General features: G+C 42.2%; 1 protein-coding gene across 6 annotated transcripts in view; it reads left to right on the top strand.

The window, feature by feature from the left end:
* Positions 1-15,975, top strand: part of FERMT2 (fermitin family member 2) — a 68,914-nt gene that overhangs the window by 12,618 nt on the left and 40,321 nt on the right. For all 6 annotated transcript variants that reach the window (XM_036307305.1, XM_036307295.1, XM_036307313.1 and 3 more), the window contains exon 3: positions 13,995-14,228. In XM_036307305.1, the coding sequence (XP_036163198.1) occupies positions 13,995-14,228 (234 nt within the window). The remainder of the gene's footprint in view (positions 1-13,994; positions 14,229-15,975) is intronic.

The following is a 15,975-nucleotide window of genomic DNA, read 5'->3' as shown; positions in this document are numbered from 1 at the left end:
TGATGCAAACAGGGAGGCTTGCTTGCTTCAGTGACGGAGGAAACCAACGTTCCCCGCCTGACTTTCTGGCCTCTCAGCTGCAACTCTAAGCAACTATGTTGCAAATATAGAAGCTAACAAAACCCCAGAAACCTGCTTTACTCAGCCGGGCTTCAGCCAGCCGGACCGCAACATTGTATCAAATACAGACGGTAAACAAAGGCTTTCAGCAGCAGAGGCCTCAGAGCTAAAGCTGGCCCAGAATAAAAAAAAAAGAAAAAAAGGAGCACTTGGGAGCTTCAGTCACCCATCAGCCTGAAAACGGCCCTCAGCCCCTCAGCCAGACTGGCCAGGCACCCCAGTGGGGACTCCCACCCTGATCCAGGACACCCTTCAGGGCAAACCAGCCGGCCCCCACCCATGCACCAGGCCTCTATTCTATATAGTAAAAGGGTAATATGCCTCCCGGCACCGGGATCAGCGGAGCCGCGAGGCCTCCCGGCGCTGGGATCAGCGTGACAGGGGGCAGCGCCCAAACCCCCTGATCGCCCTGCGGCTCTGTGTGTGACAGGGTGCAGCGCCCCAACCCCCTGATCAGCCCTGCTCTGTGCCTGATGGGGGGAGCTCCCAAACTCCCCAATCGGCCCTGCTCTGAGTCCGAACAGGGGCTGCACCTAGGGATGGGCCTGCCCTCTGCCACCCGGGAGCAGGCCTAAGCCAGCAGGTCATTATCTTCCGAGGGGATCCCAGACTGCGAGAGGGCACAGGCCGGGCTGAGGGACCCCCTCTCCCCACCAAGTGCACAAATTTTTGTGCACTGGGCCTCTAGTTATATATAAAGCCCTAATATGCAAATAGACTGAACGGCAGAGCCCTGACCATCAGGGGGCACGAGCAGAACACGGTTGACAGCAGGTGGCAGAGCACAGAACATGGTGGGCATCGGTCACAGTGGGATGGTGGAGCAGGTGAGCAGGGGCGCCAGACCAAGGTGTGGCGGCAGTCGCTGTCATCGAGGCAAGCCTCTGGTGGTTACTGAAAATTCTTTGCTCCCACATGCCACGGTCCTGCCCGGTGCTCACACCTGCTGCCGGCGCTGGCCCCACTTGTACCCGCTGCTGGTGCCGGAGCTGCCACTTGCACCCGCTGCCAGCGCCCAGTGCCATCCCCGATCACTTGGCGCCGTCAGTGGGTGCGAGCAGCTGCCGGCCCTGATTGTCCCTGAGGGCTTCTCCACCTTCTGCTGCTCCTGAGGGGCAATCGGGGACAGCAGCCGCCACTTGCACCTGCTGCTGGTGACGGCCCCACTTGCACCTACTGCTGGCGACGGCCCCACTTGCACCTACTGCCAGTGCTGGAGCCACCCCTCACACCCACTGCCGGCACTGACTCCACTTGTACCCGCTGCTGGCTTCAGCCCCAATCAATCCATGCCATCAGCGAGTGTGAGCAGGCCCAGCACCATCATGCATGGGAGTGGCGGCGCGGGGCTGCTAGCAGACAGGGTACTGGGGCCTCAGTGGGAAGGGCTGGGCAGGGGTGCAGAGGATGGGCCGAGACCTGTCCCTGTGCCCACTGCAGCCTTGCGGCCCACAGTTCCTTTCAAAGTGCACGAATTTGTGCACTGGGCCCCTAGTAAGTCAATAACAGAAGATATAAACCTCTTGGATTCCAGGAAATGTTTTTTCCAGCAGTCTACACTCCAGTCCTGTATTAGGATTTGTTAGTACTTTCTGAGATAAATTTAAATTTTCAAAAGCAATAAAATATTCAAAGTGATAATCTTTTTTAAACTATTGAATAGCTTGTGCCTTTGATCACCTATAAAAGACAAATCCTACTAGCACTTCTATGAGTCAAATATTAGCTGATGAATTCAGCCCCGAGGTTCCTCTCAGAATGTTAGATGTTGACATTGTATGGACTCTGAGTCCAGTCTTCTAGGAACTAAGCCAAGTTGAGCCAAATGAGTAGTAAGCCTTCAGGATTGGATGGGAAGTTACCCACCCTCTGGAAATGAATAATCAGCAGACTTCCTATTTGTGCGCATTCTATAATTGTGTGCAGGGTTTATGTGATCTGATAACACTTCTCAGCTACTTTGAGTTAGTATATTCTGTATCAGATATTAAGTTGAAATTGGTAGACATTATTTCGGATTTGTAAGTAACTTGAAAAGATGATTTTGTTTTGAGGAGTGAATTCCTTGATTTTCAGTGTTAGCTATGTCACAGGAATATCCATTTGCCAACTTTTTATCAGAAGTTTTGTTTCTTTTAAAAAAAATATATTTTTATTGATTTCAGAGAGGAAGAGGGAGAGAGAGATAGAAACATTAATGATGAGAAAGAATCATTGATCAGCTGCCTCCTGCATGCCCCCCACACTGGGGATGGAGCCCGCAACTCCAGGCAGGCATGTGATCTCCTGGTTCATGGGTCAATGCTCAACCACTGGGCCAAATTCAGAAGTTTATTTTCTAAATGTTTTGCCTACTTGGTCAATCCATCTGCTCTAGTTAGTTATTGAAGCCTTAAAAGTTTGCTGAAACTCTCCCCAGAATTTTATTCTGCTGCAGACCTTTGCCTTCAAGATTGCTTGAAATCTACCTCACAGTAGTCCTCTTACTAGTGCAGGTCACTTATCTCTGAGGTGGGAAAGATACTGAGAGAACGCAGTAAATGCAGTCCCCATGTGACACCTCATTTCTCATTGCTCATCGCTTCCCGATGAGACCTGGTATTTCCACTTTAATAATCTCTTTACCGCCCTAACCGGTTTGGCTCCGTGGATAGAGCATCAGCCTGCGTGCAGACTGAAGAGTCCCAGGTTCGATTCCGGTCAAGGGCATGTATCTTGGTTGCGGGCACAGCCCTAGTAGGGGGTGTGCAGAAGGTAGCTGATCGATGTTTCTTTCTCATCGATGTTTCTAACTATCCCTTTCCCTTCCTCTCTGTAAAAAAATCAATAAAATATGTTAAAAAAATAATCATCTCTTTACCTCCCTGTAGATGTACGGTCTGTCTTCTTTCTCATCCCTAAATATCTATTTTTGTGAGAACATGTTAAGTGCTGCTGGTATATATTAAATCGTTAATAAATGTTTTAGTGCTGTTACTCAAGCCCTAGGAATTTTCTAGCTTTCCTTTTCACTTTCCAGCTGTCCTCTCTCATCTCTAATGATCATCATTACAACCTGTGGTTCTCTCCTAGCCTGGGCTCTCGTGTTTGGCTTCTCTTCAGGTTGTGCCTTAGGTCAGGTCCAGCTTGCAAAATATTGCAGTGCTGGTCTTGCTGCCAGGCCCTTGCTGCTTCTGATGCATTGTCCACAGTCCCATCATGATCCCCTCAGACAGCACTCTCACTGAGAGCCTGCATTTTCTATAGGACAGTTACTCTTAGCACATGTTGGAACTCCCCTCTCTCTCTCAAGACCCAGGTAAAACGTCACCTCTTCTTCAGAGCCTAAATCTTTCACATTTAAAGTTGGTGGCCTCTGTGGCATTTATCTGCTTAGCTCATTTGACTAATTGTGTCCCTCACTTGGACTATAAGCACCTCTAGGATGGGAATTCTTGTTGACTAGTTTTATATTCCCAGGGCTAGCTTTATGCCTGGCGTACGGTAAATACTTGGAAAATGTTTATTCATTCACTTACTGATTGTGTACCTGAAGAGCAAAAAATTTCATTCACTTTGCCTTCTCTTTCCCTAATAAAGAAGGAACAAGAAGGCATGTTCTAAAAGCAAGGGAGGGGGTCCTCAGCTTTCTCAAAGCGGAAATTAAAAGGCATTTGGGGGGAGAGAGACCAAAAGGCTGGAGGATAAGGAGTTTTTTAAGAAAAAAGATTGTGATTCTATGGTGGAATTATCATTTAAAGTCCTCCGTATTTCAGGAAATATGAGGGATACCATTATAGAGTTAATTTTTAAAACATTTAAGCATTCATTTTACTTGTTACACATTATTGCCAATAATATCTCATTAGAAACATGAGGAGATTTGTTTCAGGAATTGAAGAGGGAAACAGAAACTGAACCTTTGCTGTTGTCAGGAGCTCAGTAAAGGAAAGAAGCCTTGGCCTGAGACGACAGTGTGCCCCTGGGAAAGAGGAAGGCGGCCGGGTAATTCTTGGAGTTTGTGGAAGGAGGATGGGGAGTAGCCGGTTGCCGTACGATAGCAGAAGTCCTCATCTCTCTCTCAGTTTTCCAGCAGCATCTGCTCTCTTCCCCTCCAGTCCACACGCTGCTGGTGCCACTGCTAGTTCTCACCACACACCAACCGCAAATGCCTGTGATCAGTGTAGTGTAACACGGCTGGTGGTACTCTGGGTGATTTTAGATTGGGTAACAGTCCGATTTGGAACCGACTGTTTATAATGTTTCTCTGTGGTGAATCAGAATTCTAAGACTAACAAAGGAATGTTTGGAACATAATCATTTTGAACAATAGGAATCCATCCTTTTTAGAAAGGAGAAAGCAGAGGCATTTCCTTGTTGGGATTAATGTTTTCTTAGAGTAATGGAACACTTTTAACATTTGCAGTATGAGGATTCATTCATTTATCAGCTGTTGTGTGCCAGGCACTGGGCTAGGCGCTAGAATTATAGGGTGGGGCAAAACACAGAGTTTATTCTTGTATTATTTAATCAAGTGTTATATTTTCCATACATACAACTGTAAACCTACATTTGCCCCGTCCTGTATAAGGGTGATAGAAATAGACATTGTCCTTATCTTCTCAGAATTCATAATCTAGTACAGAAGACACCTCCCCCTCCTATGAACTAACAAACTGAATACAAATTTAAGTAAGTGATATGACAGTACACTTCAGACAGTGTACTGAAATAGAGAATAATGAGGGACATATGAAGGCTCATTGCTAGGGTGTTTAAGAGGAAGGCTTCTCTGAGAACATGGAATTTAAACTGAAATTTGAGAGATGAGAGAAAATTAGACATTCAGAAGTGGAATAGCATGTTCAAAGCCATGGAGGCAGGAAAGAGCTTGCTTCTTAGTTCTTGGAATATGAAGGGGGCAAGTGTGGCTGAAGCAGAGAAGAAGTAGCACAGGGTAAATTTGGAGGAGTAGACGGGCTGTATTGTCTGGGGCTTTGTAGACGATGATAGGCATTTGGATTTTATTCTAAGTTCTGCTGGAAGCTGTGGAAGGACTTTCAGCTGGGGAATGACAAGCAAGTGTTGAATAGATCTTGGCTATTGTGTGGAAAGGTCTGGGTGGAATCGAGGAGCCCCGTTAGGAGGCCACTGCTGTGGTCATTGGAAGAGATGATGGCTTGAAATAGGGTGGTGCAGTGGAGATTATTGGAAGTGGAACTGAAGGGCTTACTGATAAATAGAATCCATTACTTCTAGATTTCTCACTGGAGCAAATGGGTTGTTGAGTGCTATTTTGTAACCGTAGGGATAGGAGAAAATTGGGTTAAGTTTGGAGATACTAAGTTTGAGAGGCCTGTGAGACATCCAGAGGGAGATGTGGGATAGACAGGAGGTTGTATAAGCTGGCGCTCTAAGGAGAAGGTTGGGCTGGAGAAAAGATGATGAGGGCAACATGCCATTTAAAGCCATGGGAATGGTTGAGGCATCTAGGGAGCCAGTGTAAGGAGAGAAGTGCATGGTTCCTAGAACGCGGGCAGGCAGCAGAGCAGGTGGCAGGAAGACTTCAGATAAGTAGGAAGAGAGAGGATTCCTTCATCATAACACGAAGGCAGGTGACCTGCAGGTACCGGTGGAAGGAGGTTTGTAGATCTGGTTGGCATGTAGGTGAAACAGTTCCAGTCTGATGGCGCCTGTATCCTCTGAGGTGGAATCCATGGTTGTCTACTGAGAGGAGGATCCTCCGGAGTTAGAGGAGGGTTGAGAAGTTTCACGTCCAGCGGTGGACAGAGGAACGGAGTGGGGCTGTCCATGATGTCTTGGACCCTGTTGACTATAAATTTATAGTAATTCTTTCAATCTGCCTGGTTGTGAAACGAAGGAGGAAAAATCTTCTAAGTTTGGTACGTGAGTGACTAGGTGGTAGAGTAAATGGTGTGTGTGGGGGGTGCGGTGGAGTTTGAAAGTCTTATTTGGGCGGTTAGGAGGACACTGGCCCATGATGTCTGGTCTGGTCAGCTTGCATGACTCAGTTGGCAGTCGTCTCAGACCAGCTGCTTAGTTTTGTTACTCGTGCTCCAGGATTGGCGTGTTCTTTACCATCAGTAAAGACAGGCAAAGGACTCTTGAATATGGTAATAGTTATATTACCTAATTTGTGGTTCAAGAGGATTGTAAACAAAGGAAACAGCAGGAAGTGTCAACAGTGTTAGCAAAAATAAAAAGTGTCTATTGACCAAAAATAAGACATGTGCCCAGAAAGCTTTTTTCCATACTTAAGATTTAAAGTGAAATGTTTTCTTACCAAAGATTATCTAACATAATGTAAGTGTTGCTTCTGGTCTGTGGACATTAAGAGAATACAAAACAAATTTTACATTTCCTTCTTGGTTAAAATTCTTTCTTAAATATGCCACTAGAACTAGCAGCCACTAAAATTAATATCTTGTCTTCTCTTCATTCCAAACTGTTACTAATGAGTTACTTACTTTTAAAATGTGGGTACTGCCCTAACCGGCTTGGCTCAGTGGATAGAGCATCGGCCTGTGGACTGAAGGGTCCCAGGTTCGATTCCGGTCAAGGGCACCAAAAAAAAAAAAAATGTGGGTACTTAAGAAAAACAAGTTATTTGGTTAATTTTCTATTTACCAGTTTCTTGACTTCTTAAACAAAAGTTTTTGTTTAAATGAGAGCAAAACGTTGCATTTTAGAAGGCTATATCAAGTAGTAACTGCTGTAGCTCTAGTAGGAAAAGGTTAAATATGGTGTTATAAGTAGTGTATCTCAGCCCAGCTGGTGTAGCTCAGTGGTTGAACGTTGACCTATGAAGCAGGAGGTCATGGTTTGATTCCCAGTCAGGGCACATGCCCTGGTTGAGGGCCCGATCACTGGGGGCGTGGAGGAGGCAGCCGATTAATGATTCTCATTAATGTTTCTATCTCTTACTCCCTCTCCCTTTTTCTCTGAAATCAATACAAATATATTTTTTTAAAAATTGTGTATCTCAGTGATTGTCAACCTTTTCATCTCATGGCACATATAGACTACTAAAATTCTGCGGCACACCAAAAAATATATATATATTTTTTGCTGATCTGACCAAAAAATTCCAGCGTATACTTTTGATTCATTCACACCGGATGGCTCAATTGTTGTGTGCCTGTTGTCATTTTTATTTGACAATCTAAGGGAAAAGAGGTCAGTGCCCCTGACTAAACAGTCAGGTATTGCATGTTTTAAAAATTCTTGCAGCACACCAGTGTGCTGCTGCACACTGGCTGAAAATTGCTGTTGTATCTCCTTTTGTCCTGCTCCTGTTTTCTGTAGTGCAAGCTAGCTGCCATTGTATAAAGAGGGGCATATAATATTTTCTCTATAGCAGGAAAAATTTTGAAATAGTTGTTTTCTATTGTGACTCGTGGAGCAGATGAACACTTTGACACCAAAAGCTATTTGGTAGTAACCAGTATACAACCAATATTTGTGTGCTCAGCCCCTGATGATGAATCCTACGCCTTCTGTTCCTTAAAACACAAACAGTGTCTTTGTGGAATAAATATACAACCACTTCTTGAATTTGAGGAGCATTTTATCACAGTTGAGGGAGGAGATTTTTATTAATTCAGTTAATGTTTAGCCATTTGCAATTTTAATTATATGAATTTGAGTGCCTGTCAGATACTATTTTATGTGCAAGAGAGCACAGCATGATTGGCCCTATTAAGTAGGGGAGGAACACAGGAATAATTCTTTCCAGAATCCTGGCAAAATGTTTTGAAAAATTAGCATGTTTTACCAAAAGTTATTATAGAAGACATTTGTCTTCTCTGTTACACCATAATCTAAGTAATTCTTGACTTCTGAAAATTACTAAACAGGCTGAATTTATAAATAAATAATGAAATCCCTTTTTTTCTCCCCTCACAAAGGAAAATAAACAAGAACTTCGTAACAGTACAACATTTTTCCCTTCAGTTTTTCTTTCTGAAAATGTTTGTAGTTATGGTAGGTTGCTTCTGAAAAATCTAGAAACAATAATTTAAAATCACAATATGCCAAATAAAAGAAAGTTACATGGTACCTGGAGCATAACTGAAAATCATAATATTGGAAAAACTGACTATTAGAATATGTTGCTGAGCATGATCTACCCTTGGATGCTTTCATAACGCTGATGGAAACAAGCCTACCTTGGTGATGTTTGCTAACTCCTACCATGGCAAGTGTCTGGCTGATGTTTTGCGTGTGTGTGTCTCCCATTCAGTTGTTTAATGTTACGTTTGAAACCAAGGCTGCCATTCCGAAAACGCAGAAATGTTTGTTTATTTTGAATATGGTTCGGGGCCCACATTGTGATGGGGAGGGGAGTTTTAACCAGTTAACTGCCACAATATTTTGAATTTAATTAAAAAAGGTCCACTGCTTGTTTCTATAGACGCTTATGGTATACAAATGGTTAACATGTATGAAAAGTAATTTCAACGTTTTAGAGTATGCAAATGCAGGGATGTCAATAATTATTCCTTTATAAATCCCAATACCACACAAGAAAAATAAACTATTGTTTAACTCATTAGTAGCATTTTCTTTCGCTTGCCATTATTTGTTCATAATTATTTGAGATGTCAATGTTCCTTTTAGAGTCAGCATGTTTTTATGCTTGTGGTTAGTCTGTAACTAGAGAAATAAGTAAATGTGTGTGTTGATATCTGAAATCTATTGTGTACACAGTGTTTATACAGGTTACAGTTGCATAGTGTGTTATGGTTTAACTTGCCACTGTAGTGACAAGTAGTGCTGTAACATGCTAGATAACCTAAGTACTTTCAACGGCTATTGCATTGACATATTGCTTTACACACACACACACACACACACACACACACACACATTTGTGCAGTTAAGTATTTTTGTTGTGCACTTAGGTGAATGGATCTCAGTTGGTATAATATCATTTTTCTCAGGATTTTGGTCAGTTTAAACTTTGTTTTTGCTACCTCTGAGTAGAAAAGATATATTCTTGTGATATCCTGAGTGGAGCCATTTGTGGGACTTGATGTGGAGATACTATTAGTTTCAAAATAAGATATATAGTATAATACAAAGCTAGCACCAAAGAAAGAACTTTCTAGAACGTGGGAAAACATTGTCTTGCATATTTAAGAGAGCCCAGTCAAGTCTCTAAAAAGTTTTGAGGTGACATTGTGACACACTGATCCTCAGCTAAGAGTTAAGTCATATTAAAGAATAATAATAATTGTAAATATGTTTAAGCTTAACAGGATCATCCCAGTCTGTTTAAGTAATCTAGCTTTCCCTTCTTAAAAAGAAAATTAAAAATACTGCTTGGCCTTGCCACCCCCTGCCTGCCCCTCCACCATCATTATTCTCCCCACTGTAACAAAATGCTCAGGAAAAGTTGTCTCTTCCTAGTTCTATTTCCTTACTGCTCAAGCATGGTAATTCAAACTCATCATTTCCACTCCCACCTTAACTTTTCACATGGTCTCATTTCCACTCATGCACACCCCTGCCCCGGCAGTTCTTCAAAATTATCAGTGATGATGAAACGTAAATCATTCCCTTCCTTAAAACCAAAGTAGTTTGGGCTGGGTCCAGGCATTCATATATTTGAAAAGTTGCTCAGATAATGCTTATGCAAAATAGGCTGAAAACCACTGCTCTAGTGGCTTTTCTTGCCCTCGTAATAAAATCTAAACGACTCTGACCTTGCTCTGACGCCATCTCCTCTGTTCTTTCCCTCCTCTACCCCAGCCCCCTCGGCTTTCCTCAGAGATGATGGAGCTTGTTCTCATCACTCCCTGGCACTAGGACACAGTACCTGTTCAGTAGATAGCTGTTGAATTAATGAGTGTTTTATAGACACTGTTGTTATTCTGTAGTGGTGATCGCCCTATAATAAATGCGGTGTAGGTTGCTGGCATTTTGAATCTTCAAAGAATGCTACTGAAAATTCTACTATTGGAACATCTGTCACAGTCTAACTATTCCATCTTCCAGGACTGTAAATGCCTGATTTTCCCCGTTTCTGTATCTTGGCATGTACACCATTGACACTTCCCATCTTTTCTGGTGTCCTGTTTCTGCTTTTGTTTTGTGTGATTTTTCTTTCCTTTATTGTTAGTTATCCAGTACTTTCTATGGGTAATAAAAGACTGATCTTGCCAGTGCTGCCAGTCAGGGAGAGACTCTCTTTCCCTCTGTGGGTACACTACTCATAGCGTGTCTGGTACATCTTTGGATAATATGCCCGTTCTTGTCTCATTATTCTTGCTGTATGCAGCTACTAGCTCAGCCGTAGTCAAACTACGGCCCGCGGGCCGAACACGGCCCGTTTGAAATGAATAAAACTATTGAAAAAAAAGACCGTACCCTTTTATGTAATGATGTTTACTTTGAATTTAGATTAGTTCACACAAACACTCCATCCATGCTTTTGTTCCGGCCCTCCGGTCCAGTTTAAGAACCCATTGTGGCCCTTGAGTCAAAAAGTTTGCCCACCCCTGGACTAGCTGCTCCTTTGGTGTGAAAACACCAGGATGGTTGGACTTTAAAGGGAAGATGGCATCGGGGGAAGTATCTGTTTCTCACGTCAGAGTTTGAAGCTTAATTGATGGAAAGTCGAGATTTTATTACATCAGGGGCCCCACAGAGTTTTTCTGTAAAACTCCAGAAAGTGACTATTTTGGGCTTTGTGGGTACTGAGGTCTCTGTCACAATTATTCTGACCTGATGCTGTAGTGCAGAGCAGTTGTAGATGCTGTGAAACACATAAGTGTGCCCGTGTTCCATAAAACTGTGAACATGGACATTTGAATTTTATATAAAAATTATATGAACAATGTTATCTTTTTACCCCCTGTGACATTGTGATGTATAAGAAATATATATTTCATCATTTAGATGGCCAAAATATATTTCTCATATCCATTTGGTCTTCCATAATTGCTGGCTCTCAGCTCCTGGGACTCTTGGAATTTCCCAAGTGTTGGGAGGTGTCTTTTGTTTTGTTAATAAATTGACTTTTGGAAAGCACCTAAGGATGGGGACTGGTTGCCAGGAGACCCAACCATATAATCAGAGGATTGGAATTTTTTTTCTTTCTTTTTCCCAATTATAGTTGACATACAATATTATATTGTTTCAGGTATACAGCATAATGATTAGATATTTATATAATTATATAACTTAGGAAATAAGGGGTTGAAACTTTCATATATATATATATATATATATATATATATATTTGTTGATTTTTGAGAGGAAGTGAGAGAGCTAGAAACATCCATGATCAGAGAGAATCATTGGTCAGCTGCTTCCTGCACGCCCCCCACTGGGTTTCGAGCCTGCATCGCTGGCACGTGCCCGACCAGGAATCAAACCGTGACCTTTGGGTTCATAGGTTGATGCTCAACCATTGAGCCATGCCGGCCAGGAGATCACTTTGATTCCTGGAGGTTAGAGGGGCTGGAGGTTGAATCAGGTGCCAGTGGGCAATGATTTTAATCAATTATGACTACATAATGAAGCCTCCATAAAAATCCACAAGTATGAGGTTGGGAAAGCTTCTGGTTTGGTGAACACGTGGAGCTGCAGGGAGAGTGGCAGCCTGGCGATGGTATGGGAGCTCTGCACCCCTTCCCACATTCCTTGCCCTATGCGTCTTTCCATCTAGCTGTTCCTTAGTTACACAGTGAGCCAGTGATCTAGTAAGTAATGTGTTTTCACTGGGTACTGTAAGCCATTCTAAGAAATTAATCAAACCCAAGGGACGGGGTCATGGGAACTTCTGGTTTATAGTCAGTCGTTCAGAAGAACAGGTGACAACCTGGACTTGCAATTAGCATTTTGAGTTGGAGGAGGTTGCTGGTACCTCTCCTCTGCAGCCAGTCAGTCAGAAGTACACAATCTGGGCTTGCATCCAGCGCCTGAAGTATGTGTAGTGGGGCAAGTCTGGTAGGATTGAACTCTTAACCCGTGGAACCTGATGCTGTCTCCTGGTGGATAGCCTCAGAATTGAGTCGAATTCTTGAAAACCCTTCTGGTGTCTGTGAATCGTTTGCTTGTGTAGGAATACCTCTCTCCCCCACCGGGGAATTGGATCTGGGAACCCAAGTCATCCTCAAATCATATCAGAGTCTTAAAAAAATGTTCTTAGCTGGCGGGCCATCCAAAACCCATCCCTACAGAGTTTTGACTTGAAAAGTCCAATTCTTGACCTACTGTTAAAATTCCTTTTAACACTCCACATTGTTGATGCTGTCTTTACATTTTAAACTTTTGGTGTTGGTGGCAACTGGCCTCTTTCTGAAATTTATTTGTAACTTGTTCCAAAGAGCTACCCAGCTCCTTATCATGCCGTGTCTTCGTCTCTGTGTTTCAGCACCGTGCTGCTGGGCCACATTTGAGACTGCAGTTTAGTATGTCTTTACAGAATTGCCTTCTGTCCCGATACCATTGTAAAACAGCACATTTTTGTCTGTTTGAATAAGCATTTCTTTCAAGCTTGTACAAATGCTGTTGAGGCTCCTCCCCCGCCACAGTTCACTGACTGCAGTGGGGGACAGGCCCTGAGATCTCCGAGTTGGCTCTGCCTGAGTGTGGGTGGTCAGCCCCTTGCATGGCAGCCAGGAAGTACTGGGAATTTAATGGCCCTGAGAGCAACCCTCAACCCAGGAAGTGTAGGTTTTCGTTTTTTATAAGCAAGTATGTTATTTTCCAGGGTTGTTTTTTTTCCTTCCCCTGGAAGGCTTTGTTTGACTGTTGTTGTGTGTGTGTTTTTTAAGTATCCTTTTCCCTGTTTTTGGTTCATAGTTTAACATGTCCAAAAGTTTTCACTTTTATTGCTCCTTTAAAAACTAGCTGGCCCTGGCCACGTGTGGCTCAGTTGATTTGGGCATCAGCCGGTGCACCGCAAGGCCGTAAGTTTCATTCCTGTTTGGTACATGTGCAGGACACAGCCAATCCGTGTTTTGCTCTCATCCATCTTTCTCTCCCCCCCTCCCGCCTTCCCATCACTCTAAAAATCAGTTAAGAAAGAAAAAAAAACTAGTTGGAGTTACATTTAGATTTTATGTGTATTTTGCTGGTTTACTGTTAACAGCTGCCTTATTTGGGGTAGCCAAATCTTATATAAATTATATTCTTTATTTGGTTTTATTTAATTGCATAGGGCTGTTAAATAGTTTAACAAATATTAACATTTTCTGTTACACTTGTACCAAAATACACTGGGGGGAAAGTTAGCATGACTTTATAAATCACTTTTCTTGGAATATATGTGGGACACCATGTAGGTTTTTGTTTGTTTTTTCTCTTTCTCTTCGATTGTCCTGTTACTTGTGGGTGGTTTTTTCCCCCATGCTCTTCTTCCCCGAGGCTGTTGGTGTTGGCTCACTCTGGTTCCCTATCTTACTTTTCACCGCTCCTTAGCCTCCTCAGCACACTGCTGCAGCTTCACTACTTCAGCCTTCTCACCACTTCTTCATCAGAATATTGTCCATTCCTCAAGGCTGGGCTCAGAACCCACCAACTCCACTTGATTATTTATTTAGATTCCTGCCCCAGGGTTCTCTCTGTTCCCTGAATGACGAGGGAGTATTGACTCTGTCACCCAGGAGTCCCCTGTTGTACCTCACTTAGGCATTATTAGTGGCCCAGGGTCTTCTGCCTCAGCTACCTGTACACTGGCTTTCCTGGGCTGAGCTTGTGTTTTTCAGCGGGTAGTATTTCTTTTGTACCTATCCCATAATAGGAACCTAGTATTTAATTGTTTGTATTAAATACCCAATTATTTAGTTTTCTGCTTTTAAATTTCTCTCAAGGTAATCTTGGTGATGTTTTAAGTATTTTGTTTGTACTTTTTTTTTTTATAGATGTAAAAAAAGATTGGTCTGACCATGCTCTCTGGTGGGAAAAGAAGAGAACTTGGCTTCTTAAGACACATTGGACCTTGGATAAGTATGGCATTCAGGCGGATGCTAAGCTCCAGTTCACTCCCCAGCACAAACTGCTCCGACTGCAACTTCCCAACATGAAGTATGTGAAAGTGAAAGTGAATTTTTCTGATAGAGTCTTCAAAGCTGTTTCTGACATCTGTAAGACTTTCAGTAAGTATTCGATACCTTCTTCCATGACAGTGTGAGTTGTGTGATGCATGTATGATATGACTGATGACGGACACTTAGCTTATCTCCAGGAGCAGGGTTGGGGTGAGCTCTCTATGTATGTATATTTATGAAAGTTTTACACTATTCTTTAAAGTTTTTATATTTAAGATAAAGAAATGTTGTGTAGATTCTTTCCTTTCTAGAAGTATATCAGGTATTTATTATGTAATACATTCTGATGACGTATTTTTATGGGAAAGAGAAGAGGACAGGGAAGGAAACCGGTATTATTTTCAGAGGGATGTAGCTTTCGCAGTGTTTCCTTCACGTAAGTCACTATTTGATTTTAGCGATTCAGGCAGATTATGTCACTTCCCGCATTAAGGGCCTGACAAAGCTCCGAAGGAAATGGCTATGAGTGTTGTCTTCCTTAACCAGCCTACAATTTGAATACTCTTGTAGTAATTCTATTTATGCTTTCTGACATGAGATGTGGATTAATTTTGGCTGACCCAGTTATGTCATGTGACTAAAAGAATCCAGCCATCAGTGAAAATGTGAACTGTCATCTTTATCACTAGTTTATAACTATTGTGCTATAGATTAAAGTAGCAATTTTCAAACAGTGGGCCACAAGAATTTTTAACACGTACAATACCTAACTGTTTAGTCAGGGGCACTGACTTCTTTTCCCTTAGATTGTCAAATAAAAAAATGACAACAGCAAAAACAACCATAGCTGTCTGGTGTGAATTAATCAAAATTATACCTATATTTTCTTGGTGTGCTGCAAAGTTTTAGTAATTAGTTTATGGGTGCTGTGAGATGAAAAAGGTTGAAAATCGCTGGCTTAGGGGGAGATACAGGTAGGTTGACATTACTATTTTGATCTAATGACTCTGAAATTATAATGGTTTTTATGTTAATGAAATTTTTAAGAAAAATTAAAATAACAGAAAAGTACAGGTCATTGTGTAACACTTACCTACTTCTAGAATTACTTATCTAGAATTAATAGTTTATATCATTTTGCAAACTCTTTTTATATATATATTTTAATTGATTTCAGAGAGGAAGGCAGGGGGAGAGAGAGATAGAAACATCAATGATGAGAGAGAACCATTGATCAGCTGCCTCCTACACGCCCCGTACTGGGGACCAAGCCCACAACCCAGGCATGTGCCCTTGACCAGAATCCAGCCTGGGACCTTTCAGTCTGCAGGCCAACACTCTATCCATTGAGCCAAACCAGCTAGGACCATTTTGCCAAACTCTTAAGTCAAAATAATATAGGTAAAGTTTTGAGTTACATTCTCTTAATTTCCCTTCAGAAGCAACTACTATCATAAATGTAATGTGTATCCTCTCAGCACTTTTAAAACTACATAAACACACACACACACACACACACACACACACACACACACAAGCATGTATTTACATCTATGTGTAAATATATACCCCCAAATAATATGTGTTAGTTATTTCCATTGCTCTGTGGGTATTTTCTTACACTGTTTTGAACATGTGTGCAGGAATTTCTCTTGCATGTTCAAGTAAAAACTAGAATTGTTTTAAATGTACACATAATTCATTTCAGAAGACTGTCAAATTGCTCTCCCAAGAGGTTCTATCTGTTTACATTCCAACCCACAATGTATGAAAACCCCTTGTTCCAAATCATCACTAACATTTGAATGTTGTCAGTTTTTAGTATTTGCTTCTCTGAGTGAAAAAAAATACACAA

This window comes from Myotis myotis, unplaced genomic scaffold (assembly GCF_014108235.1).
Source record: "Myotis myotis isolate mMyoMyo1 unplaced genomic scaffold, mMyoMyo1.p scaffold_m19_p_1, whole genome shotgun sequence".
Lineage (NCBI taxonomy): Eukaryota > Metazoa > Chordata > Mammalia > Chiroptera > Vespertilionidae > Myotis > Myotis myotis.
The sequence above is the reverse complement of the archived record's forward strand: the minus strand, read 5'-3'. Positions and strand labels throughout refer to the sequence as shown.